We start from the raw sequence: 27,977 nt of genomic DNA on the forward strand, positions 1-27,977 counted from the left end.
TTTCTGTGCAATGACTTGAAGTGATGGTAAAGTTTTTCCAAGTTTAATCACATTTTTTGTACCTTATTACTGATCTGAACCTGTCACATTGCATCTTCCCAGCCCTTGGCTCTCACTAAGTCTTTGCTTTTCAGCAGGGTGACAGTGGTGTTGGTATTTGGATTTTGGTTTCTCTCCTCCCACCATATAGATTACGGGACCTTTAAATAATGTTTTATATTCCATTTGAAAAAAGAAGAAATCAGAACAGCCTAACTGGAAACAGATGGCAGATTATAAACTTTTTTAAAAGGGAATTTATAATACATGTATTATGAAGAGAATCATTTAATAGTGTCAGATATAGATGTGTGAAGACAGAACGTGCCCGTTCGAGGAGTGGAAGGGGCTGGGAGTGGGCTGCTGCCTTTGGTGCAGTGTTCTTGGGGGTTAGGGGAGGGTTTTGCTGCATTGAATGGCTACAGCAAGCTCTCCTGGCTGAAACAAGGGCTTCCTACCCTTCCTGCTCTTTAGTCTTTCCTCTGGCATCACCAGCTGTCGGAGTGGTGTAAATTATGCTCATACCTTGGGTTTCTGGGTTCAGGTTAGCAGAGCTGGGGAGCCGGGTGGGTCAGAGCTCCAAACGAGCTGTCCCCTCCTTCTGCTGGAAACCTGACTGCTCTGCCTTTAGCCAGCCAGGTTTGCCTGCGGAGACGTAGCTCTCCACGCCTTCCGTACCAGCAGGAGTCTTCCTCAGCTGCTGTGCCGCAGGGAGGGGATGCCGGCATGCCGGCGGTGTGGGCTGGCTGCATCCCTGCAGAGCATGGCGGCATCCCTGCGGAGCATGGTGGCTGTGCTGGGACCTGATGGGCAAAGCCCTGAGCTGCAGGTAACTCCGTCAGGGTAACGCAGAGTCCATCGAGACGTACCTGTGTGCCCCAAGGATACCTTCTGTCCTCCCAGGTGGTCAAGTCTGCGTTTTATTTATTAATCTGCTTATTTCAATAGGTCGTTTTCTGCCAGGTTTAATTACTGCAGTTTTATTTGTGTGGATAGTTGGATTTGAGTGCACCTCGCGTCAGCTGAATGTACATCTGTAAAACCACCCACAGATCAGAGGTGCAGGTTTTACCAGTATCCCTTGCACAAAGAATGGATAGCTTTAATTAAAGCCAATTAAATGAATCCCGTGTAATTCCAGAGTAAAGATAAAGCCGTGGAACTTGGTGTCCGGTCTGTTTAGGGGTAAGAGGCGAAGATGGATTTTTTAGTGTCCTCCTTTGATGAAAATAACTCATTTGCTTCTTCTGGGCCAAGTTGCTGGGTTTAATGTTTCTCTGTAATGATGCTGCCTCCAGAGATGTTTTATTTTGATTTGGAAGTGTTGGGATGAGGATGCGGCCCTGAGATACTTTAGCCCACACGCAGTTTACACAGCTGTATTAGCTGATTCCCCAGGCACCACCAAAGACATTATCTCTTTGGTGATGCAACAGCTAGAAATCGCAGGAAACCTGTGTCACTCATTACTTTCATCTTCCTATAAAAACTGGGGTTTCTTGGAGACGGTGACTCAGAGAAATGGCCGATTGGTGCAAGATACCCTTCGAGCAGCTGTGGCTTGTTTGCCGCGCTGGCCGAGATGAGGGATGTTGCGCTGGGATGCAGGCAGCGGTGCCCGGCTGTTCCCAGGGTGCGCGCCCACCCGTGCATGGGGTGGAGACACTGCACGATGGTTGGTGGTGATCCTTGCCCGGAGAATTGTTTGCAAACCCCAAGTCTCACCTTCCCTTTCCTTGGCACAATGTTGGCATTTTGCAGAAGGTAATGGATTTTTCTTGCTGCCATAAGCTGAGTAGGTGGCTGAGCTCAGCTGAGCCTCCAGCCCCAAAATACCTTGTTCCAGGCCAGTGTTTGCGGCACGAGGTCTCACCTCTCTTGTTTTCCTCCAAGGGACTCTTGCATTTTAGTTTCATCTCTGCCAGGAGCAAACTGACAGTTTATCTGTCCATGGGAGGTGTTCTTGATTAACTGCTCGTTTGACACATATGCAACCTCCTTTGAAGATGGGTTAAGCTGAACAGGAACAACATAGGCTTGGCCTGGACCTGGTGTCCACATGTGGAGCTATTCAGGAAGAGATATGGCACTTTAAATTTTCACCCTACTTTAATTAGAAAAACTTGCAAGCACTGAGGAACCCTAGATCAGTGCCAGTTTTGCAAAGGCTGAGAAAGCAAGTGCCTAAAACAATGTTCCCTACTCATCACATCGGCACTTCTCGTGACTCGTGCTGATGAGAGGAGAGATGAAAGAGAAAATCCCAGAGGCTTTCTGGTAGCCATGCAGCTGATTCATTCAGCTAATAAAGATCCAAGGATCTGAACCCTCTAAAGGCTCAAAAAGCTTCCCTTCTGTGAAACATATTGTTACTGAGCTCACCCTGGTGTTAGAGGGAGCATCTATGTGTGCGTAGCACGGGTCTCTCCTGGTTGCACAAATCATGTGTCCAAGGTGGTGCAGTGGGAGTGGGGAGAAAGTCTAGCAGAAAAACTCACAACACGAGCAGTAAATCATGAGAGCTTCTTTGTGGATGGTTAATACCAGATTATGAGCTGTGTGGCGTGGCTGTTAGTGCTGGGGGGGCACATGGGTTGGTTTCTTGCACCTTGCAAGTGAACAAGCAGGGAGGAGGAGAAGGCTGTGTATTCTAGAGGAGCTCTTCTTGCGATGGTGGGATGCTCCCTCGCTGCCCCTCTTGCTTCTGCAGTGCCTCTGTGTCATCTTGGCTTGTCTCTGTAGCATTTGGCTAACGGTCTGCGTTGAGTTTGTGCCAACAGCCCAAACCGTTGCCATCCTGACCAGCTCGGCACCATCAGCTCAAGGTGGGCTTGAAGGGGCATTCACAGCTGCGTGTGCTCCATTAACCTTCCCCCCCCCCCCCGCCCAGGGCACAGCAGAACCTTCTGCTCCCCCCCTGAAGGCACGAAAGCCCCCGGTCTGCTCGGAGAGCCAGAGGGATGCCCGAGCCCGCCGTGCTCCTCCCGCGGCAGTGCCAGGCTGTGGCCTTCGTAACCAGCGAAGCCACGTGAAAATGAGCAGATGAGATGAGGAACCAACCCCCCGGTGCCAAATGGTCTTTGCAAAACGCTCCCCCACGGTGTTGTGAGTTTCCTCTTGGCTCCGCTGCTGGGTCAGGTCCTGAGCCAGAGGGTGGGGGGAGCCCTCGCCCACCAGCCTGGGCGCCGGCCGCTCTCCCCCCAGGGCGCAGCAGCCGTTGTTCTTGGGCTGCCCGGGTCTGCCAGTGCCTGAAGCGTTAGGTAGTGCCTGGCAGGTACGGATCACGCTGACAGCGGTACTGGTTGTTTCTTGGTGAAGCTCAACTTTCTCCCAGTCCAGAGATGCATTTGGTTTTTCATCCTCACTTTGACCCGTTCCTCTGCAGGAGCCATTTTTGCCCATTTTCCACTGGTTTTTGCTACTACTTGTCTGGACAGTGGGGTCTGTGTTGCCCTGTGCCAGGAGTCCTGAGGCTGGTTAGCCTTCAGGGGGGGAGTTCCCCCTGTATCTCCTTTGGCTGCATCCTCTTTCCTTGAGGAGACAGTGAATTATGGAAGAGGTTCAATTCTGAAAGCTCAGGTCATTGGTCCTGGCCAAAGTAAAGAGGTCAGGGAGAGAGGGGTTTGCTGAGCTGTGCGTTCCTATAACATGAAACAGGTTGGGAGAGAGGGAAGGTCACTCAGTTCTCATCTGCCAGTCAACTGTCACATCACAGTCTGTGTCAGAGCACCTGCCAGCTCCTGCTGCTGGCTGCTGTGCAGAGGTGCCGAAATACCGCGGCCGTAGAAAACTCAGAACGTAGTCAAACGTAAATTTTAAAATTTCCTCTGGAAAAACAAACCACACTGCAATGTTTGTTTGGAGCAGAGTTGGGAATGGCAGGAGGGGAGAATGGGAAAAGGAGAAGGTTTGCTTTTTATTGCACCAATAATGTCATTTATTCCATAGCCAACCGTTGAAAACCAGCTCTAATCCTCATGCAAATCCCTCTGTAGCAACAACGGCAAATCTGCCAGTTCTCCTAATCAAATGCTGATCATTAATGCGGGCCAGAAACATCAGAGGGAGCGAAGCCAAGGTAAAAGGGTCAGGATCTGGGGGAGGGGGCACTCTGAAACCCAGTGCATCCAAATCAGCTCGGTCCCTGCGATTCAGTGGGCAGATGGGATGGTGCCAGAGACACGACGGGGCCAGTATTTTTCTTTCCTCTCTGCAAAGTGTTCAGGGGAAGACAGTGGGGTTCTGAGGAAGCAGAGAGATCATTTTGCTGGGGCTATTTAGAAGAAACATGACCACAGATAAGAATTGGATCTTCAAACTGTTGCTGTCCATCCTATGTTCCTTCCCTTTCTCCACCCAGCACAGGAGAAGCGATCAGCTGGAGAGCCCTCGTTCGGGCAGCAGCCTGCCTCTGGTCCTGGCTGCCATCAGTAGGAGGGTTGTCGGTGCCTGCAGTGTCTCTGCTGGAGGGTTTTCCTCTGACCCCCATTACTGATGGCTGGAGCTCAGGGGAAGGGGAGGGAGATGTTTTCATGGAAATCTGTACCTCAACTCTCTTGGCAACCAAACCTGAAACGGCTCAAGTCTTTTGCCCCCAACTTCATGTTTATGGTCAATCTGAAACTCCACCTGTGATCACCACATGCGTCCTCTGCAAGACTGCAGTAAATTAAAGCACAACAGGGAATTTTAAGAAATACATCCTCTTCCTTCTTGGAGTCAGGTTACATCGACCTCCAAACATCTGGACACAGTGTCTCAGGGCTCCCAGAGGTTCTGCCGTATTAAAGGTTCATCTGCCTTTGTTAAATTCCCGGCCTTTTCCCTTCCTCGTTGCCTCCTCTTGACTGAGCATTGCTTTCAGTGCGGCTGGCCATCTATGTAATTGGTATTTCGTGTTCAGTATGTAAAACACACCGTGGAATTGTAGTTACCTCTTGCCATGGGTAAACACAGATCCGTAACCCATTGCCATTTACTGTGCTCGTGGGAGAAGTCTAAAATAAAATACACTCCTTTTTTGTCAAAAGCCTAAATTCCTTCTAAGCTACTGGTTACCACCATCCTAAAAGACTGAAATATAATGTTCATTTTAAAAGAAATGTAAAAGCTGTTCCCTCGGTCACAAAAATGCATTTGTTGGTGTGACGCCCCTTTGCTTGGAAGTTGCTTTGCCCTCCCCAGGCTGCACTGACAGGTAGGCTTTAATCACCATGTCCTGCTCATGGACATGAGGAGTGCAGAGGTGGAAGCAAGTAGGTCCTGCCGCTGCTGGGTTTTGTTGAGAGCCCAGAGGAAGACAGAGATACAAAAGCCATCAGGCAGCTGTGCCCAAACTGCCGGTCCGATGGTGGTCCACATGGTCCCTCTTTAGAAGATGATGCTGAGCTTACAGCATCTCATGGAAGTCACCCCATCCTCGCCCCCGGGAGCAGCACATCCCCGTGCTCACCCCCGTAGCACCACAACCCTGTAGCTGTTGTGCAGAGATCAACGCCCAGAAAGAAAATGCAACTCCAGGTTTTTGCTTTCTGCCTTTCAGGCGTAGGCCTCAAGGTTTTAAAGACTTTCATATGTGTTTCACTTGATGTGCTCTGAGTATTCCCATTGAAGTTAACTACGTAGATAAGACTTCACAGGATTGAAGCCAAATGAGTCCTCACCCACCATGCTGGGAAGTCTTGTTGAAGTGGGTCATTGGAGGGAAAGGAGGAGGAGTCGATACAGAACTTGCCCCTTCCATTTTATGCTTCTGTTTGTTTAAAGGATATTCTTTCTAAGACAGACTGGGGGGGGGGGGGAAAGAAAAAAAAAAGCCCCAGGCTGTGGTGTAACATGTAGTCGTGTTGTCATGACTACTAAACAAGAAATCTGCTTCATGAAATGAAGGAAAACATATGAATGTGAAATAAAAGGGAGAAAAGAGAGAAATGATCTTAAAATATTAACCATGATGTAGAGAAAAATATAGACAGACACGGTTAGGAAATTCCATAAGGAATATGACTTGTTTAATAATTTGTTTAATATTAATCATAAAGGAAAAAATTGTGAGAGCTCCATAGGGTGCCAGAAGGACTACTCCACACACTGTGGTAAGAGTTCTTGCAGTGGTTTTCTTTGGCTGCTTGGGCAGTCAGTGCTCCGGTGGAGATGCCCTGCTCGGATGATGCTTCAGGGCTGTACGTGGTGGTTCTGCTGCTTCTCCCTTTGTGGTGCTTTTCATCCCTTGCGGTGCTGGCGCAGTGTCTGAGTGCAATCCTCCATCCCGTCCGTGACAGCCAAATTACCTGTACTTTTATTTCAAATATCAGTAAGTTAGGGAAAGTAATTACGTTTGGGGATGCGGAGGGATTTCTGTGGATGGATCAAGCGAGGAATGGATCTGATGTTCCTTAAGCCACAGCTTAATTGTCTTCCAAAGCTGAGGTTGCTCAGAGGGGTGGCTGGGTGCTTCCCCTGCGGTGTGTCTCGGTGGGCTCTGCTCCTGGGTCCATAGGTGCTGTGTGCTCCTCTTCTCACCTCTGTCTTGCCATCTGTCCTCTCCTGAGTTTGGCAAGCACATGGAGATCCCAAAAGCAAAGCATTAGAGAAGTCCCAGGCATTCATGATTCAATCACAAGCTCGCAGAATAGGGACCATTCCTTGTCCAGGGCAAGACCAAAACAGGGAACCCTGAGGGTCTTCAGGACCAGGCTCACCCCCAGACACCTTGGAGCAGGTACCAAAGAGCTCCTTTGGAGCTCGCTGGGTCCATACAAATGCCTTTTATTGTGTTGGGCTGGCGCTGCTCATCTGTTTTCTGGTGACAGTGCCCTGCTGCAGCCCAGGGACCCATGGCCACCAGCACCGTGACAGCAGTGGTGCCACTGCAAGACGCCAGAAAGGAGCTGCTCTGACCACAACTGCCGATGAGTGAGTACTGGGAAATACCTATGTGGTATCTCGGATGGAAAATCCTGGGCAGAGCTGTAATTTGCTGCTTCGTTAAACTTCCCTCAGTCATGTCTGAGCTGCTCATGTATCTGTCACGCAGAGATTTCAAGGCTAAAATTGTGCGTCGGGAGATTAATGCCTTGTGGCACGTCCTGTGCTCCATCGTGTAATTTTGCAGCGGTGGGGCTGGCTGCTCGCGGGCCGTGTTGGACCCGGCTCTCTGCTTGGCGCTCGCTTGTAAACATTTTGGTTTACGGAAACCTTAAGGGTTCCTTCTCACTGTCAGAAGAAATTAAGCTACAAAGCTGTACTAAAACTACCCGTAACAAAGTCCGTAGCGTGAAGGTGCAGGATGCAGATGCCCACCCAAGCCAGGACCTTCCAGGGGTGCGGAGCCCCTCTGGCCCCACAGATGCTCTCGCTCACGGGTGCCTTTCCCCCTGCACGCGGTGCCCTGCTGCTCTGACCTGCCGCTGGCCGTTCACACACGGCCACGCTGCCAACACGCTGCTCACGATGTTGACGGTGCAGAAAAACTGGACCAGCAAAACTCTCTGCGTTTTTCCCAGCTCTGCGCTGGCGTGTGGCGCCTGGGAACGTTCAGATCCCTGCTCTTCCTGGTCGCTGCCATTTCACGTGCCCCTGCGGCAGTGCCAGCCAGTGCCTGGCACGTTGTGGGCTCTTGTGCCTTGTGTCTTGTTCCACTTCTTCTGCCTTAATGTCATGCTAGCTGTCACCTGGCTCAGAAGAGCTCATCACTTCGCTAGATGAGGCTGCTTGAATCACAGAACCAGGCGATGCTGAAGTTTTTCTCTCTGTTGACAAATCTAATTTGCCGGTGAATAATGAGTAACCTTTTAAAATCAGCCCCATGGCTGATGTTGATGCACTTGGGTTTTGTTGAATGAGTCACACACTCACTTTGGAGCGTAGGAGCTTACTCACAGACAGGCAGCTGTAGTTCATCCTCTGCTAGAGATTATTTGGAGCCGGAAAACCTCAAGCCCCATGCAGCTTTTTTCCAAGAGCGCATCTCTTCTTGATAACAGTGCAGCTGCCATTAGGTTCTTGTCGATGCGCGGGCTCGTCGCAGCGCTGCTCCGCCAGCAGTAAGGCTGTCTGACGACAGCTCTTCCTGGGATACACATATATTTTCATTTCTCTTCCAAGGTTCGTCTCATATGTAAGTGATCAGTGCAGCAGCATGAGCAGGGATCTTCTTGCAGCTGTGACCTTGAAAGTGGGTGGCATTTTCTGCTTCCTCTCCAGCATCCTCCGGGATCTACATTTCATGTGATCCCATCTGACACAGGCCAAATCTGTGCTGGGAAAAGTAGGACGATACTACCAGGAAATACCCACTGCACTAACCTCTTAATGGTTGAGATCTTCAAAGCTCCCTGTAGGAGACAGGCTCCTTAGGCAGCTTTTGAAACTGTAATATGCCATGTGTGCCGACAGCCACCTATTAGATAAATGGCACAAAGGTTCTTTTGCATGTCTCCCTTCGGAGCACCTTATCTGTTCTGCCTTCTAACCTGAACACAGGGCTTTAGCTTCTTTGAAACGTTTGTGTTGCTGTCTAGTAAAAGTTTGCATTACCAGCTAGCGCTAAACAGACTGAATCAGCTCCTGCATTGGAGGTTTATTTCAGTTTTCTACCAGCAAATAAATGTGCGGGCCAACACACAGATAAAATAAAAGCCCTGCCAGCAAGGCTGGAGCAACGCTGAGCATCCTGGTTCTCCTGGGTTCTGCACCTCCTTCCCTGGCTCTGTCCCACCAGCCCTCCTGGGGCATGATTTGGTCCCGTGTAGAAGGAACCATGTTGGAGGCGAACTGAAATTTCTCTTTTTTTTATCATTTCATAATTTACACCTCGGTCCTATTGTAGCCTAAATTACAAGCAAGGCGCCCCAACACTGAAAAGAAACTGCTGCAGATGGCAGCATAAAAATGTGTTCTGTAACATGTTTTGTGTTTTCTTAAGCATATCTGGTTTTGCCCAACGTACATTTCATTTGCTATTTACTTAAGTCCCTGCCACTGACAGCTTGGGGATTGCTAAGCTACCATCTGGGATGTAAGTAAAATGCCTTTTTTACCTTCTTTTTCTTTTGGCCATGGAAAATTTCACAAAAGCTTTATGTCCACTGGTTGGGCATTTCATATTTTAAATATGCCGTGCAACATGTCAGCGAGCTGGCCGATTACATCATATATTTGTCACAATTTTCAACCTCTTTTCTATTACAGTGAAGGCAACGGCTTAGGGTGGGGAGCAAGTGGTGCTTTGCTGCCCGTGGCAGAGGCTCTTTCCCAACGGAGATGCTGAGGCACGGTAACTGTTCTGCACTTTCTTCAGGTTTCTCCTCTTTTTTTTTTTATTATTTTTTTATTAAACATACCATTTCCACTAAAATTTTTACATTCAATACTTCATTTTTTTATCCCTGAGGCTTTTGCAGGCTTTCTTTATTAAAATCAAATGGTAACCCGCCCCAAATAAGGCACCAGTTTATTTTTTCTCGGGGTGTTTTCATGCCACAACTGTTTTCTATTTCTCCTGAGCTTGCAGAAGCCCACGGCCGACAGCTCAGGTCCGCGTGCGTCCGTGTATTAGCCCTGAACGTGCTGCGAGAAGTTGCGTGGGTGGAAAAATCCAGGTCATCCTGGATTTTGAAATACACCCAGCCTTGGCTTTCAGTGACACCGAGTAGCCAACCCAAGTTAAATATTTTACTGCAGATGTTGCTAAGAGCCTAGAGTTACTGAAATTATGTACTTTAATGAGGCAAAGAAAGTAGCTGCAGAAAGATATAAATCAGAGAAGCCACCGATGTTTTCCACCGTACTGTCAAGCTGATGAGATGTGACATCTCTTACTTTTGCCTTGTGTTTTCCTTATGCCTGCGGATGTGGTCGTGTCCTTGCCTTTTAACTTTAAAAGGAAAAGATGAGTTTGAGTCTGTGCTGGGATTGAAATGCCAACGAATTTGGGGAGCGGAGTCCTGGTCCAGCTCTTGCAGCTGACTGTGATGTCCACAACTGGTCAGCCCAAAGCCTTGGATCTCAGTGGTTTTGAAAGGGATTTGTAACACCCATCCCATTTCCCTCTGCCAGGGCTGTCTGACATTTGAGGTGCTCAGCCTGCCCATCTACATTTATTCCAAGGAACATTGTTTTCCCCACACTCTGTCTTTAATACCAATTTCATCCAAATTTTACCAAGACCTGGACAGATACTAGGCAAAAAGCTCGCTATCAGAACAGTTTTTTTCTGATGCATTCTCCTTCTCTAATGGGGTTAGCTCTTATTTTGGCGATTGTTAGATATGTCTAAATATTGTAGAGAAAGTGAATTTCAAAAGAGCCTGCAAGGACTATATGTGGAAAGGGAATTGAAGTATTTTTGCCAGAAGTATTTTAGCATTCCTTCAATCAAGGAATATAAACAGTTCCATGTGACTTCAGACTGATCCAGGATTTGAGAGAGCAGGGTTTAATTCACATCATTTTTTGCAGAGGGAATTTTGAACCCACATGTCTCTCAGTGAAGAATGTCCCAGTTAGAGAAAAGGATATTCTGGAAAAAAAGGGCTTTCACTTTCTAGTCTTAATACTGTTCTGCTTTATTATTGATAATTCAATAATCATCCTGCATTTCTTTACAGCGGAGTTCTGTGCTTTGCTGTGTAATTGCTGAATTACTGATTTATCCTATTGCCAGCCTATTCCAGATGGCAATTAAAATAGGATAGCCCTCAAACAAGGCTTATTGCTACTAGGGTGACAAACGCTTTTGCTGAACGCTTCTTTGCCTGTACGTTAATATTGGGTAATGCTTGCTCTGAAGCAGAAATGGCAAATGCAACGGTGTTTGTGGTGTGACCTGCTCCTGCGTTGCACAGCTGGTTTGTCCCTGGGATGTCTGATCCTGTCGAAGCTGGTGGGAAGGTCCCTGTGGAGCTGTGCGCTGGGCTTGGTCCTCGGAACCCTCCGTGCCTGACGCCCCGGTACCCTGTGGGAAGGACCAAGGTGCTGGGGATGCCGAGTGGGATGTTCTTCATCCCTGCTGCTGTGTGAAGTGGAAGGGCCATAATTTTGCCACTTGAGTGGGTGACCTTCTACTTGTTTTTATTGCTGATGGCTGAATTAAAAACATCGCCATGCGGGAGTGACTGTCCTTAGTCCCATATTCCTTAGGAATACAGACCTAAGGCACTCTCATTCAAGGGGATGTATAATCCATCAACATCCAGGCAGTATTTCCTCTGTTGAGGTCTTCCCACATCCTGGCACTATCTCAATGCATCCATCCAACATTCCTCTCCTTTTTTCCTACCCACTAGGAGATGAGCCATGCTCTATGGCTCACCAAAGTCATCTTCAGGGTGACTCGCAGGCTGAGGACAAGGTGTCTGGCAGGCTGCTACCAAACCTTGCAGTACAGATAACCATCACCCCAGGTGGTATCACGAGGATGACCCACCAGCCAGAGGTCCAGCTGCGTGAGCCACGCAGGACTGCACCGTGACCACCTCTTGGTGGCCACACAGCTTCCCACGGGCACAGGCTGTGCCACGGGTGCTCAGCATCCTGGCTGCTCCCGAGGAGCTGCAGCCCGCAGCACCGCAGGTATTTGTCAGCATCCGCTCCCAGAAGTGCATCCAGCCAACAGCACCAGCAGCCCGTGTAACTGTTTTCGGGTTTTGACAGTTTTATAACCTTAAATTTGCACCTTATGGAAAACTATGACAGTTAATGATTAATTGCCATGTTGGAATTTTTCTTATGATGTCTTAATATCCGAGTATGTGGCAGACCTCAGCAGAGAGGAAAAATAAAAACCTGCAGCAAAATGCTCCCAGAACAACTTGACTAGGCAATTATTGCCCAGTCCAGCTAGTGCCGTCCAAAAGACATGGTTATATTTAGGATTATTTTCGTAAAGCTGTAATGCTATTTACTAGGTGCCCAGCTCCAATTTGAAACCCGTTTCAAAGGAAGCTGTGAAACTTTCACGGGTGCATTCTTCAATCACTTTTCAGTAAGAAAGTTGGTTTTGATATTACAAACCAGCTGCTGGTTGTTAACCAAAACAGGCAAGAGCTCGTCATTAAACACCACGGCTGTTGCACTCTGAGATGACCTTAATGCTGTGCTAACAAGAAAAAAAAAAGGAATCTCATTTTTTTAGTCAGATGACTGCTTTCAGCTTATTTGCCATTGATCTGCCTTATCTGGTGTCTGAGTGTCTCCACTGGTGACAGACCTGGCTGGTAGCTGCTCCACATTGACGCGCGAGCTCCATCACACACGTCTGCCCGTGGCCACTGGGGCTGGGAGCTGGGGCAGTCTGCGGTTTGGGGCTGGGGGTGGGAGGGGTGCTCGAAGGGTCCGTAGCCTGACCCTGCTGCTGTTCCTACAAGAAAAAAGTATCAGGCACAGAATGACAATTGCACTTGCGAGTCACCTCTGCAAGCTCGGGATGATGATGTCCCACAAACCAGAATGCTCGTCTTCAAGCATCCTGGATGGGAACAGGGTTCCTGGGGAAGGTGCTCAGAGCTGGGTCTGGCCCATTTAATATTTTGATAAGCCCACAGTTTCTGATTGGAAAAAAATCCTTTCCAACTGGCTCTCCCTTTGGAAGGGGCAGAAAGAGGGCAGAGCCCGCCATCCCTTCGGAGCGTGTGGTGTGGGGCTCTTTCCAACATAACCCGTCTGGAGATACCACTGAAGCAGAGCACTTCTGCTGGACTCCAACTTTACATTTGCTGTAAAAGTATTTTTAATGAGCAGGATGGAGCTGGTTAGTGAAACGCTTGGACCGTTAATAGATGTAGAAATTTTTTTAATGTGCTGTTTGACTTTATTGATGAAATGAGCTAATCGGAACGAGTGCTGCTCTCGTGCCGAGTGAAGAAACCCAGGCGTGCTTGGGGGGAACAATGCTCCGGTTTTCCACAGCGCTCCTGTCCGGTGGATGGATCCTAAAGCATTTTGCAAACAGCACGTTTGGAGCTGGGTGCCGGCGGTGGGACATCACCGCTCCTCGGCGGTGTGCTGGAGGGAAGGGTGCCAGGGCGCCTGGGTCCCACAGGATGCTGGGAAGGGCTGCGGTGCCCTGGTCCCAACAACCTGACTTGGAGTTTGGGTTGAGATCTGCTTCTCCCAGCTTTGTAGAAAATTCCATGGTCTCTTTTATGACCATGAGTAATCAGGAACTTGGTTTCACATCCTGTCTCAAAGTCCACACAAGGCCCCGTAATTACATGCTAACAGGGTTTTCTCGGGACTGAAATGGGGCCAGATCCTGATCTCATGCTGGTACAAACCAACAGGGTAGTTCACTCTGGTAGCTCTGCCTCTTCCTGCTCCACCTTCTCCTGACAGTGACAGTCGTTCTGGTGTGACCTGCCGAGCTTTCCACTAATGGTTAGGGTTTGGGTGGGTGCCTGGTGAGCATTACCTGCCTGCGGGGCCGGTTTGGGTTAGCGGCTCAAATTGGGTTTGAGTCATCCCTGTACAAGCTCAAGAGCTGAGGGACTCCCGCTCTTGTTTGTCACCTTCTTTTTGTGTGCTGGCATGTTCTCCATGGAGAAACTCCCTGTCCCAAACTTAGAAGACTCGCTCCTACCTCGGGAAAGATGCTGCCTTCCCACCCTTAAACAGCATCCGCATCCAGGAGGCCTGCACTAAAATCAACTTTTGGAACAAACTGGAGTAAAATTGGGAAGAAATTTATCTGAAGTTTGTCCTCTCATGTAGAACGCTGCTGAAACCTCGCTGAGGTTTGCTGGCCCATGGAAGTACTCTTCAGCCTTTAGTAAAAAAAATAAATAAGGTGTTGAAAGGTTTTTGCCATTAAATGTCTTCATGACAGCTGCCCCCTTTAGGAAGTAACTTTACCATCAGGGATGCAAACGTGGATAATTTAGAGCAGAGGAGCAAAAAATTCCTTCCTTCTGTAAAATTATTCTTCCATTTTACATTGGTCCAACACTTCCATAAACAGTCCTTGGGCAGTTATTTAGCCTGTAATGTATTAACATGGAACACTGCAGCCTGTAGCAAAGGAGTCAGTGGATCAAGCAACACTGAGAGGTGTTTTACATAACAAAGCTGCAGAGCAGGATAAATGTGTCAAAGTCAGTGATTCAGAGGTGCCTGCGCTTTGCAGGAGCAGGGCAGGGGCAGCCCAGTCGTGTTGCCAACCCAGAGTGAGCAGCCGAGCCTAAATTCACACACGATACTTTGCTAATCGAGTTACACGTATAAAGTTTCCTAGAACAAGAATACTTAGCACAGCCTTTTGGGGCTATATGTTAGATAAGAAAAACTAAGTTTTTCTCTTTTAGCACTGGACTTGTTTCTTATCCCAGCATCCCAGTCCCAGGTGTTTCCCCTGAGCTGCTGTCCATCCGTCCATCCTTCTGGCCACTCATCGCTGAAGGTCAAGTGGACTGCTGAAGCATGAGATATATATATATATATGTATGTATGTATGTATATACGTGTATGTGCATATATATATATAAAAAAACCCATAATCACTCTACATTCACTCTCTTGCTTCTCTTTAATTTTTTTTTCCATTGAAAATCTGGAAATTGTGCTTATCCATAGAAATGCTCTGCACTCAAATCCCATAATCTGTGGGAACTACAGTAGGTGGTTCATAGAGCTACAAATTAAAAATGAGTAGGGAGTGAGACATTTATATTGCTTCACATTTAGATCAAGAACAAATGTGGGGTATATAACACGAATGGAAAAGGTTTGGTTTCCTATTGCTTTAGCACAGTTCTGTTTGTAACTTTAGACCAGGTACTTAGACGGGGGATTGCAAAAGCCTTACGGTGCAATTTGTAATATGTCAAAGTCTGACCCAGTTCAAGGACAAGTTTTAGCGAAGATTGCTACACGATTGCATTTCTGCATCCATAGTTACTTTATTCCTCAACAGTTATTTTATTTTTCAATATTTCCATTACACATTTGTAAGTTCAGGGGAGTCTCCATCTATACAAGTATCTATACATCTATACAAGTATTTATAAACATTATAAACACTAACTTCTGCTTTTTAGGGATAAATATGAGTCTTTTTTAACATGTCAGGAAAACAAGAGTTGGTATATAGGGTGTGAATTATAAAATGCTTTGATTTCTCCCTAATTCCTCTGGCTGTAAATGAATCATTTGCCTATCTTCAGTCTCACTAGAGGTGCATAGTGCATGTGTGCAGCTGTGCAATGGACATCTCAAGGTTTATTATTTCCTTATTTCTGTATTAAATGTGGTAATAATATGTGGGTTCTGTCCTGTCATCTTGTGGGAAGGAAATACTTAGCCTTTGCCTATGAAATCATGTTTTGGATACCAAATTTGGGCTCTTTCCTGACTCCGCGATATTCCCATTAAGCTGGGTAGGTGCTTCCACCCCTTTTGGAAACTCAGGGCTGAGGTCTCTTATGAGTGTCTAGGTGCCCTGAGATCAGGTGTTCCCATGGCACGTAGGGGACAGGGAAAGGCACTTCGCTTCCCTTCGTGGGATGCCTGTTCTGTTGACTAAGTTGAGGTCACCTAATTGACTGCACGTCCAAAAGTTAAACCGAAGTCAAACCACATTCTTCTTTCTCATCTTATTAGCACAACTGACTGCTCGTTTTTCTCCTGGTACTTCCAGGAGCTTTCTGAACTTCCGTGGGATTCACAGAACCATTTTATCTGCTGTCTAAAACAGAGCAAATGGACAGAGGTAACTGTTTTCCTCTGTATTTTTCTGCACTAAAAGGCTCTGGAAAGCAGAGAGTAGATCCTCATGCAAATATCAAATCAAGAAGTAAACAAGAGATTAAGTTAATAATAGGGGAAAATTAAATGTTCTCGCTGTTGTCATTTATATGGGAATTTTTTGCCCATGCCTACAATAACTTTTGGGGAAAACTACATATATAAGTATTTTTCAAACTGAAACCAGATGGGGGAACGATAGCCTGTTTTTCTTTGTGGGAGGCTATATTTTCGTGGTACGCAAGTAACTGGAGGCACATTAAAATTAAATTTGGCTTTTGAGGCTTGTCCTTCCTATCTCTTACAGGAAGGACCAATTTTTGATGTTGGGAGTTTCAGCTTGTCCTAAGCGTAGGAGATCCTTTGGTGGCGGGGCTGCGTGTTTCAAAAGAGCATACAGCCTAACCAAAACGAAAGCGATGCACGCCTGTTCAGAGGATGCTGGTATTTTCCTTTGAAAGACCAATCCCAGGCACAGATGGGACAGAGACTGTGGGCAGTGGAGCGTGCCCAGTGCAGCCAGTAGCACTTGTGCTTTCCATTTGGCAGCACCAATGTGCCACCGTCTGCCTTTCACCCAGCCAGGCTGCTGGGTGCCTGGAGGAAAGCCAGAGAGCAGGCTGGCTGGGGAGCAAGGAGTGGTGCTGGGGCACTGGGCAAACAGGCCGAGGTGGGTGATGGCAAATCTCCCTTTCCCTTGGTGTCACCTGAACCACCAGGATTTGTCACCCTCTGCTCTAAGGCATGGCTTGGCTGGGTCATTTCCAAACTCCCACTTCGCTCCGCCACGGGGAGCTGAGAGCCCGTAGTGCCTTCGCTCAGCCATGGCAGATAAGCCTCATGCAGGCATTCCTCTCAGCTGGGACCCTTGCCATTAGCCTCGTATGGCTGTGGAGTGGTGCTGTTGTCACATGTGGGATAGAAAGGGATGGAGACCAGATGCTCCGAAGGCCACCGCTTTCCTGGTAACTCCAGAGAGCACATCACACACCACCTTGGGTGCTGATGTGGACTCCTCTTTACCTCTGCTCCTTCATAAGGGCCCATAAAATCCAGCTTCAGAGACTGATCTCCTCTTTCTTGGTGACACGCAAAGTCCATTGAGGAGCATTCTGAAGTTCTGGAGATCCAGCAGCAGGTCCATCAGAGGAGGGGGTCTTTGCTGTCCCAGTTAGCTGAGCTGACCATGTGCGACTCTGGCATCTGCGATGAGAAGATGCACGCGGGACCCAGGCACTGCAGTTTTGGCAGCGCACAGATGAGAGGGCTTTTTTCTCTCCAGCTTTCACTAGCACAGAGTGAGTAAGCGCTTGTTTATTTTATGTGTAATGAAGGCGTTTACTTTTGTTTTTTCTACATCTTATTTTTTCGAATTGATAAATTCGGTCTGTGTTTTATCTTGAAATCAGTGCTTTTTTGGTAATAGTCATCACTAAAAAGTCCCATCTCACATGGCTGTTGGTATAATTAATACCAGTAACAAAGCGGGATGACCTCAGCCACAGGCAGGGGAGAGCTGGAAAGTACTTTGCTAAGTTAGATCTTTTCAAGTCGTCTGAGCCCAAAGAATTCAATCCTCGGGCTGTTAAAGAGCTGGTTGTTGAAAACCTGTCAACATCAGTGATTATCTGTGTGAACACATAGGACATAGGTGGAGTAATGAAAGAACGGAGAAGAGCTAATAAAGTACCTGTCCTCTAAAGAGAGAAAAAGGGAAGAGCCAGGACATTGCAGAGCCATTACTGGAAAAATACTGGGGAAAAATGATGAAACAGGCCATTTCTACATACCCCTGAAAAAACAAGGGGGATAACTACAGCCGTCGTGGTTTTGCCAAGAGCAGGCTATGTAAAAGCAGTCTTCTTTCCTTCACTGACAAAACGAGGCGCATGAATAGAGGATAAACAATATATGCTTTTACTGAGGCTTTTGAAACTGTTTCACATAAAATCTCATAAACAACCCAAGAAAATGGGGTCTGTAAGAAGAAGGAAATACTGTCTGGCGGACAAAACGGGTTGGAAAGTCTATTCAGCAGTTATCAATGGCTCACTGTCAGAGGGAAGGATTTATCAGGGGGACTTCCCCAGGGTCTATCTGGGCATGTTCTGGGGCTTCATTAATGATGTCTAATATTAGTAGACCGTACTCAGGTAGAGGGTGTTGGCGCACGTGATGAGTATTCAGAATAATCTTGGCAATGCACTGCTGGAGAAAGGGCAAACGTCCTCCTGGAATATGGAAATTCTTTATGCTGCGAGTATATAAATCCTTCCTGCTCTCCACCACTGGTAAGGGTAGAGCTGAAAGCTGTGGCTCAGTTTTGGACATTCCCTTCAGGAAAGATATGTCCCAGCTGGAGAAAATGCAGAGGATGATGAGAATAAGCAGAGATGTAGGGACCTGATTCTCAAGGCAGGCTTGGACCCGCTGGGATCATTTAATCCGAATGAGAACATTTCTGGGAGGGAGGAGGCAGCTGGCAAAGGGCAGTTTTCACCTGTCTGAAAAGCTATGGAAGGTGGAGCGGTCTGATGCCAGTCAGCGAGAAGGGGTCATGGGATTAAATATTGTCGAGGAGGAGTCAGGCTAGATGTTAGGAATAATCTAAAGCTAGTGGAGCAGTGGGGCAGGTAGCCCAGGAAGGCCAGGGACCTGGCTCCATCACTCCACAAGGCTTCTAGGAAGGGTTTAGAGTAACACACTCTGGTGCAAGTAGAGACAGCTGTACCTTGGGGCAGCAGGAAGGGCTGGACGACTTCTTGAGGTCTCCTCCAACCCTCTGCTCCTGTGTTTTTCTCTTTGAACAAATTATAATCCTTCTGGGAACCCTGGTTTTGGCTCTTCTGGGCCGAAGGCTGAGAATCGGCGAGCTCCAGTGCTGCGCGGTGACCCTGGCCCCGTGCTCGGACGGAGCCTGTGGGCTCCAGCCAGCCCGCGACTGTGTTTAAGAGTTTACAGCCCGTTGTTGTTCCTTCTGGACAAATATACAGTCTGCTACACAGAATATGAGCTTCTCCTACCTACTGTATGTTTATAACAATCTGCGGTTGAAAAAAAATAAAACCCAGCCAAACAAAGAAGCCCAACCTGTAAAAACATTATGGGTGTAGGTGCCCGTGTTCTGACGGAGGGGTTTGGTAACAGTGCAGGGGACAGAAATGTAAGGCATAATTGTTTTTGGGCCTAGAACCAGGAAAACTACTTTTCCAAATTAATCCAGTGAGAGCCATGAATCCACAGTATTTCATATCACACTTCATAAAACTCCAGTCATAATCCATAAAACTGACATTATTAGATTAAAAACCTCAGTTCCTCCTATAAGGACCTCACTCATTAGACATGCTGTAGTTTTATAACCTTAAAGTTCCTACCCAATTACCATGATTAATACTGTGCTTTAATAAAAAAATTTTAAAAATCACCACAGGGGTTGATACCATGTGTTTGTTATAATTGTGCATTTAAATATTGTCCAGCAAGAGAAAGATGCTCGCTACACACAAACACAGAGCAAGGTGAGGAGGGCACAGCCCATCCAGCGCAGCAGAGGTCGGGGGTGGAGGGTGGAGGGGGGGGTACAGGGGGTTGCGGTCATGGTAGGGGTCCAGAAGAGCCAAGCCTGGCATGGTGCAAAGGCTGGTGTGACTCGGAGGTGCTGGCAACAAACTCTTCTTCAGATGATGGGGCAGGAGCAGTGATGCTGCCCGTGCTCAGCACCAGCTCCCAGAGGGGTTTGGTGCCCTTTTCCCCAATGGGGGGGGGGCAGAGGAGGTCCAGCCCCTACACCTGCACTGCTACCAGGTGAAGTTAGCCCTTGGGAAGCTGAGTGGTTACCCCAGATCCCCGGCGCCCACGTCAGCCGTGCCCCCCGGCAGGTGCTGGGGCAGGAGGCGAGCAGATGGTGAGCAGAGATCACTGCCCTCGCTGCCCTCACTGCCCTTGCTGCCCTCGCTGCCCAGAGAGACTCCTGCTCCATTAAACCTCCCGCCAGGAGCCAGCGTGGCTCCGCATCACCAGGGGAGGGAGAGCAGGACACAGACGCTTCGGAGGTTTCACGCAGGAAAGGCAGGATTCAGGTAAATGTGCGTTGCCTGCCGGGGCAAGTACTAGTTTGCTGGCAAAGGATCCGCTGGCCACGGGGATCTGCACTGGCAGGATCAGCGCTGCAGAAGGCATCGGCTGCTGGCCCGGCACGTCGAGCGGGTGACACCTTGGGCAGAACCTCGCCAGACCCATTGCCAGCACAGCCACCCACCGGCAGGTCTGGAAAATTATCTGTTTGCTTGTTATTGACTTGGAAACAGGGGGTCCCTTGAGGTTTATTTTCGCGAGGCTGAGGGACTCGGGGTGCTCAGCCCCCTGGGCAGGGTGCTGTACTCACCTGGGGCTGAGCGCGGCGGGTGTGAGCGTCGAGGCTCAGCTGGAATAACTGAAGTTAAAAACGTGTCAGGTTCGTGATTCCACCCACAGACCAGGAAACGCCAAACTTGTATTATTTTTGAATCCCCTGATTTTTAAGGGCTGGTGGAAATAAGATATCTTGCTTCTGACTTCCAAGCAATAAAGAGGTGAATCACTGCTCAAAAAAACCTCCCGTGGACCACCCAGTCGCTCCGCACAAAGCTGTAAAACGAGCCTCGGCAGAAGTGGCAAAGTGCAGAACTATTTTCTTAATGTTACTGCAATTGCACGAGGCAAATCACTTCAGAAAAGGATCAGAGTTTCCTAACAAAGTAGCTAAGTGAGAAGCGTGTTAATGAATACAGGCTGATTAATATGCACCAAACTAAATCACATTCGGGTCAAAGGGGGAGCGCCAAGCTTCGAGTATGTTATGTTCGAGGACCTAACATGTGTGTGTAATTCAGATTTAAATACTTTTTTCCCCTCATAATTCTGGATAATTATTCAACTCTGGTTAAATAAGTAATTATTTTTTTAACTGAATAATAGTTGGGATTTTTGTTACATACTGTAATTGGTCAGATCTCTCATTTTGCTAAGATTGTGTGGCTCCGTTACTGAAGAGTCCTGCTGGGGTTTTCAAAATCATAACTTGCAAATCACCGTATTCAAAGAAATGGTGCCAATCATATCATATATATGAAATGGTATGTTTTTAATATTTATTTGTTGTCATTTTTTTAGTGAGAAAACATACATCTTTTTAACAGAATGCTGGCTGTAAGTCCTCAGACCAAAATTGTGCATTTGTTACTGGTGTTTGCATTGTGGAATGGTATTTTGGGAGATGACCGCGTATTTTTGAGTGGGAGAGCGAGCACCACAGTGAGCCTGGTTCAGGGAGGGAGAGGGCGCACTGGATGGGGGCACTCGGGGATGACCCACAGGGAAACTCCAGGGACCAGCATTTGGGCACAGAAGTATTTGGGGGGACTTGTAATTAAGATGCTGGATGTGTAATTGGGAGATGTGCATCCTCTTTTGGGTTCTGCTGCGAGACTCCTTATGTGATCCTGAGTGACTTTCTCTTAAGTTGATGTCCCCAGAGAGCGTTGCTGAAATAAGAGTTAGGTGCCAAAATTCTTCCGCACTCTGCCTGTAACACAGCTGGAATACATCCTAATTTTGATCTAACTTTGTCCGGTATGTTTAGATTTAGTATTTTTTCAGGACAGGAACTGTCCTCTTACCATCTGTTTTGGCAAGTCCAAGCTAAATGGGTCCACGTTTGCAGTTGGAGCCTCCTCGTGTTACGTGAGTGTAACCAAATCCTAATGACAAACCTCCAGGTAATGCCCCAAAGCCCTTGAAAACAGATCAAGTGTGCTGCTTGTGAAGTGGGGTGGTGGGCTCATTTCCTTGTTCCTGCCCATATGGTGGACAATGCCATGGAGACCTTGCTCTTGAACAAGCCCCAGCAGAGGTTGGAGACCTCTGAGTGAGGTCAAGAGACACCTCTCTAAAAGCCAAGAGCAGCGTGAAGGAATAATATAAAAGGAATAAAATAAAAAATATATTGCAGCATTCCCAGGCATCCCAGGATTTCAGCGAAGACCTACTGTTGGATGATCTGCCTTGTGCTGTAGGAAGTTTTACCATAGGATCAAAGAATCATTCAGGTTGGAAAGGACCTTTAAGATCATCAGGGCCAACTGATGACCCAGTGCTGCCCAGCTCACCACTAACCCTGTCCCTAAACCCGCATCTACATGGTGTTTGAACGCCCCCAGGGATGGTGACTCCACCACCTCCCTGGGCAGGTGTTCCAGTGCTTCACCACCCTTTCAGTGAAGAATTTTTTCCTGATATCCCATCTAAACCTCCCTGGTGCAACTTGAGGCTGTTTCCTCTTGTCCTGTCACTTGCTACCCCAGAGGAGATACCAACCCCCTTGATGGTAGCTACGTGACCGGTTACACAGTGGAGTTCTGACCTGCCAGCACCCGTCAGCCTTCATCGCCCTGGCCAGAGGAGAGCCTGCAAGGTTCCGTACGTGCTCCTCTTTGCTTGGGATGTAGCTGTTTGGTGTTCCTTGTGGGGGTTTTGTGTATGTTGGAGAAGGCAGGCCCAAAGGTGTGCTTTGCCACGGGAGTGGGAAGTTTGTGATGTTCTCTAGCTCAAGAATCTTCTTGGGTTTGGCTTGAGTCGGCTTTTCGAGGCAGCCAGGTTTCCTCCAGAGACCCACCGTCCTCAGTGCAGCACGGGCTGGAGGAGCAGTGGGGAGCTTCAGCTGTGCCTCACGGGTCTGTGGTCAGTCCTTCAGCTTCTGTCTCCACTCAGAGCTTCCAAAACCCTTGTCACTTGTTCCCTTGGAGGAGGAGACCTGTGGCAGGGCTGCAGTTGGTTTGGCAGGAGTGTGGTCCACACGACAGCTCCTCTGCCTGCAGTGGGATGCTGGGTGTGTTGAGGGTTCGTGCGTTTGTCTTGCACTGTCTTGAAAGTCTTCCTTGACCACATGTGCTAAAATTGTGAGTAAACAGTTCACGGGAGGATAAAGTTCAGCTGTGTGAATGGAGAAGTGTTCTTTAAATAAAATAATAGTGGTGCCAATCAAGGTTACAGCTTTCAGCCCAGCTGGAAGGTAGGGAAGTTCTCATTAGCTCGTCTGAAGGCTGAAAAATAAAAAACCTTCTTACATCAGGGCATTGTTTTTCAACATGTAATACATGAAGTCAGCTTTATAACCTTCATTTTTGATGGATAAGATGGTGAGATTACTTTCTTTTCTTCCCTTTTTTCCACCTCTTTTGTTTTAATCTGTCTGAGGCACAGCTAGTTAATTAGGGCTAAACCCTAAGTAATGTGACTAATGGGACAAGAATCCAAAGTGGCCTCAAAACTCAAATGGTCCTGAACAGGCATCAGCTGCTTTTGTCTTCTTGTCCTTGTGTGCGTGGATTCCCACAGACTGTTCTATGCCGACATGCTGGGTCGCTCCTAGCACGTTCCTTTGTCACCGCTGCAGTGGCTGGGCAGCCCCAGGGAAACCCAGAGGTGTCTTCACGGCCACTGCCTTGGCGTTGGCTTCGTTTGACGTGTCCCTTTGGCATGGGAGCAAGTTCACAGTGTCCGATCTGCAGCTGGTGCAAGTCTTGGTGTCAGCAAGGTTGAGCTGGCAGCGATCCCTTCTCAGACAAAATGTGGAGCAATTAAGGCTTCAGGTGCTTTTGATTAAAAACCACATTGTGTATGAAAGGAAAGCGACGGATTTTTGAGTCCATCGGTTCTCAGCATCCTTGGTGGTGTCAGTGCTGCCCGGGCTCCTGCCTTCCTGAGGTTAACGGGCAGATGGGATGAAGTCAGGCCATGTGACATGCGGGATGATGTGCCATGGGTTAGGAGCAGAGGTGTCTGCGTGATGCTGGGAACTGTGCATTTGGAAACGGTTTATGTGCAGGGAGACGTGCACACGGGTTGTCAAGCACTAACGTGACACCCCAGTGGAAAAGATCAATGTGGTGTTAAAACACAGCGGGAGAGGTAGGTCTGGTCGAGCACGAGAAACGTTAGCATCACAGTACAAGGTCCTGGTGAAACCCATCTGATATCCCTCGTACGGTCCTTGTCAGCGCCCAGAAAGATTGATTAGAACCTTGCTCGGGCTGAGGGCATGGCTGCGGGGATGAGCAGGCAGGGAATTCCTCTGGGAGAGGAAACCAGAGTGGTTTGGCGTGCTTTAAATACAAATAAAACAGGGAGGTGTACGAACAGGTTAAATAATGACTTAGAAAAATTGAGTAAGTATAGACTGGGTTTGAATAAATTTAGGCTAGAAAAACAGAAGTTAAAACCAATGCTTGTGAGGAAGCAGAAGATGCTCTGTGTGTTCGGGTTTACGTGATGCTCTAACGAGAGGCTGTGGCGGGGCACTGGCACGTACCTGGTGCGGGGATTTACCTGCTCCTTCCCCGTGGCTGACGTGTGACCATGGAAGTGACACCTTCCAGCTGCAGAATGAAGCCATGTCCTGTGAAGACGTGATTCGTGACCAAGGTTAAACGGGCAGTGCCCACAGACGACCCACCTAATGCTCATTTGGATTTGCTGGAGAATGGCAAGAAGGTTCCTCATATTTTTCAGGTCATTGTAAGGGTAAGACATAAAATAACATGTGCCTACAAAAAGCCTTTCCCAATGTGTACAGATATTTATGGAGACTCCTCCAAAGGCACACAGATTTTTCCACTTTCTCTGCCTTACACATGCAAGACATTCTCCTAAACGGCCAATAAAAGCTAAAATTAAAAAAAAAAAAAAAAAAAAAGCCTCTTAAAAAAATCCACACTTCTATATTTAATGCTGCTCTTTAATTAGAAGTTCCAATATTTCCTTCTGAAGGGTTTCAGGAACGTTGCTGTCACAGATACATTGGCATAAGCAGGAAGCGGATGGTTCCCCTGGGATCAAACCTCTGCGCCGTCCCCGGGAGCACTATGGAAATCAAGTCACACTATACCCTGCCTGGGCTTCCTCCTGCTGAAAGGCAGGGCAGAGCTCGCGTTGCAAGCCGGGGGGGTGCCTTCGGGCTGCAGCCTGGTCAAGGCGGGAAGAGGTTTGCCATCGCTGTTGCAATCATGGAAAATCAGCAAAGGATGTGCTAGGTGCTAGAATTTACCCGGCGTTTCCTTCACCACACTTTTCTGTTGTCGTTTCAGTGGATGCGACACCCTCTGCTACTTTCTTTCCATTTAGGTGCTTCTGATCGTAAGCGGGAACCTGAGTTTCCTCAACTGGCTGACCATCGTGCCCAGCATCGCCTGCTTCGACGACGCCAGCCTGGCGTTCCTCTTCGGCTCCAGGCCAGGAGGGCTGGGAGAGCGAGCGGGGCGGCTGCAGCACCGAGAGCCGGCCGGGGGGCAGCTGCCCCGCGGTGAGTTACTCCCAGAGCAGGGGGAGGTGGGCATGTTCGGGGTGTTTGTGGCAGAAGCTGTCATCTCCTTCTGGAGCAAACCTGGCTGGGCAGGGAGATGGCTCTGCCCCTGCGTGGTCTCCTCTGGGGGTTGGAGGGTGCGGGGACCTCGTGCATAAGGCTCTGCAGGGGCATTGCCCCGGGGGGGGTGCCCCAGGATGGGGGGATTGCCCTGGAGGGATTGCCCCGAGGGGGTTGCCCCTGCATTGCTGCTAGAGGGCATGTCCTCTGTGCAGGGCTGGTGTCCGCAGCGAGTCCAGGCAGCTGCAGCTCTGGCACCTCTGCTCCCGAGAGTCAGTCCTCCCGGCTCTCACCTCAGTGAGCATCAGGCTCCACCCCAAAATGAGCAATGTGGAGTTGCCCGATTGATCTCACCGTTTTCTTATTACCTTTGGGTTTTGATTTTGTCTATTTAATGTCAAGAGCGCAACATCCCATGTGGTTTGAGGTGAGGGGTTTGTGTTAGGAGTTGGGTGCAGAAGCAGCTCTCGTGTTCGCTCTCCTCCTTCCCCCGTGGCACGGGAGTCCTGTGACCCATCTCCCCTCCTGCCCCTTGCACCCATGGGTGCTAGGGCTGCACGAGCACCCTGCTTCCCTGGGCAAGCGACTGGACATGAGGTTGCTCTTCCAGAAAGAACCAAATGGATTGTTGATCCATTGTGGGTCCAACCACTCTTTGGCTAACTGGGAAAGAGACCCGACTGCTGGGAAAGGGGCTGTTGCCCGTTCAGCATCCCGCTTGGAGGAGGCGAGCGGAGCAGCTGGGGTGGCCACTGCAGTTAGTGCGCGGTCACGGTAGCAGCGAGCTCCCCAGAGCAGGGTGGAGGTGAACGCATCTTCATCCCGTGAACATGGAAAAGCAAATACAAAGGGGTTTGTTACTGAGCAGAAGGGACCAGTGGGGTTGGTGTTGCCTTCTGAAGGGAGTTTTCAGGCAGCCCTGTCCCACATTGCCTGCACAAGCCATACTGGCATATTTTTCACGGGGCTGCATGACAGATACAGATTTGTGTTTGTAGCATTTTTATCAACCGCATATAAGCAACAAATTGCCTATAATATCAACAACGATCACAAGATGCTCATTTTTTAAATGCTAAACATCTGTCAGACAAATGAAAAATGTCAACAAGATTCAGCATCTGTCTCTAGTCCTTTCTCATCCGCCCAGAGACACAGCTTATTAACCTGAAGCGTTAGTTCCAGCAAGGCTAGTGCAGTTTCATTAAACTTTCTGTGTCTCCTATCTTACATATTTTGCTGGAAGAAATGTTTTACAGCTTTTCCTCTCTGGTAGCTTTGCTTTAGAGGTTGTGAGAGCCCAGAGCTTTCCTACCAACTATATTTTGGCCTCCAGTCCCAAACAACACTCAAGTTACACTTTCCTTTCTGGAGGAGAAGCCAAAGGGTGCCTCTGTGCTATGGCACTCGGTGAGTCACCGTGAGGGGGAGGTAGATCCTTTTTTTGAGGAATTTGTGATGTTCTCCAGAAAACCTTACTGAGCCAGGGTGCCCAAGCAAGGAGAACCATCCATATGTACCACTGCTCTGGGGCATAGACGTGGACTTTTAAAAAGAGGTAATCCATAAGTAAAGGGGAGGGTGTCTGTAATATTCTGGGTGAATTTGGATTTCTACATATTTTTTCTGCTAACAGAGCAGAGGCAGTTGAGCTGGTGCTGATGGTCTGTGTGGCAAGAGGCTTGGAGGAGCCCTCAGCCCTGGGTCACCAGAGCAGAAGACAGGAGGGTGCCCAGCTGTGCCCCGCTCGTGACCTGATTTTACAAGGCTCTGGCCACATCCTTGAAGCGTGTGCGTGTGTAATTCCTACTGAGACCTTGAATTCCCATCGCTAGTGCTCAGCTCCTGCCTGCTCAATCCAGCTCCCGTTGGCTCACGTCCCGTGCTCCTTCCCCAAGTTTTGCTCCATCCTTGCCATGTAGATTTTTTTTTTCCTTGTATTAAACCCTTTTTCTCTCTGACTGAGCTGTGACCCCAAGGGCATGATGATGATCGCCACCTGCGGAGGGATGAGCGGTCCATGCACAGCCACAAACAATGATGTGAGGAGCCGCTGCCCGTACGGTGGAGGGCTTTGTGTCGGTACCTGCTCTTTAGTTACAGGCTGGGAAGTTCAGCCCATCTAAAAGACAAAAAAAATGCCCAACAGACTCATACTGCTCTTGCAGCAGCACAGGGGGTGAGGGGGGGCATCTCAGCGAGCTCCTTCCCAAATCAAATGATTCTTCAGAAATGTTCTCAGACTAAACAATTATTAATAGCTTCTGAGAGAGGTTCAAATAAACATCCCTCTCCTGCAGAGATAAGGGGAAAGCTACATGCGATTTCTTTGAATCCGATCCTTTGGCTGTTAATGTTAAATAAATTTAAAACGGCCATAAAGGGTAGGAAGCCCTCAGAGGTCACGTCTGCTTATTTGTCCGATTGCAGTAGGTGTCTCCTTAGAGTGAAATCCAGCACAGCCCTGTGCTGCTCCTGCACCGAGCACCAAAGCGCTGGAAGAGCAACGCATGTCTCATACATAAACGATAAGCAGCAGAGATTTTGCAAGGGAAGATGAGGTTTGAGTGGAGCTAGTGAGCGAGAGGGAGGAAAATGCAGAGAAAAGTCTGGGAGGAGAGAGCCTGGGCAGCAGGGAGGAGGCAGCCTGGGCAGGAGCGGGGGCACTGGAGCTGGAGGTGCCCCACGCACGGCTTACAAACCAGGAGGGCAGCTCTGAGCAAGGTGCAAGTGCCAGCTGTGCTTTTCCCCCGGTATTAAAGCAATGATTAATCTTACATTTTTGACATTTTTCTTTTTA

General features: G+C 48.4%; 1 protein-coding gene across 8 annotated transcripts in view; it reads left to right on the top strand.

Annotated features, from left to right (window-relative positions):
- Positions 1–27,977, top strand: part of LMF1 (lipase maturation factor 1) — a 218,164-nt gene that overhangs the window by 152,293 nt on the left and 37,894 nt on the right. For all 8 annotated transcript variants that reach the window (XR_005827344.1, XR_005827345.1, XR_005827346.1 and 5 more), the window contains one exon: positions 24,940–25,117. Coding sequence is in view for 5 of the 8 variants with exons in the window: in XM_040590105.1 (XP_040446039.1) it covers positions 24,940–25,117 (178 nt within the window). In the remaining 3 variants the exon portion in view is untranslated. The remainder of the gene's footprint in view (positions 1–24,939; positions 25,118–27,977) is intronic.

The sequence above is a fragment of the Falco naumanni genome, chromosome 4 (assembly GCF_017639655.2).
Source record: "Falco naumanni isolate bFalNau1 chromosome 4, bFalNau1.pat, whole genome shotgun sequence".
NCBI classification, from domain to species: Eukaryota; Metazoa; Chordata; class Aves; order Falconiformes; family Falconidae; genus Falco; species Falco naumanni.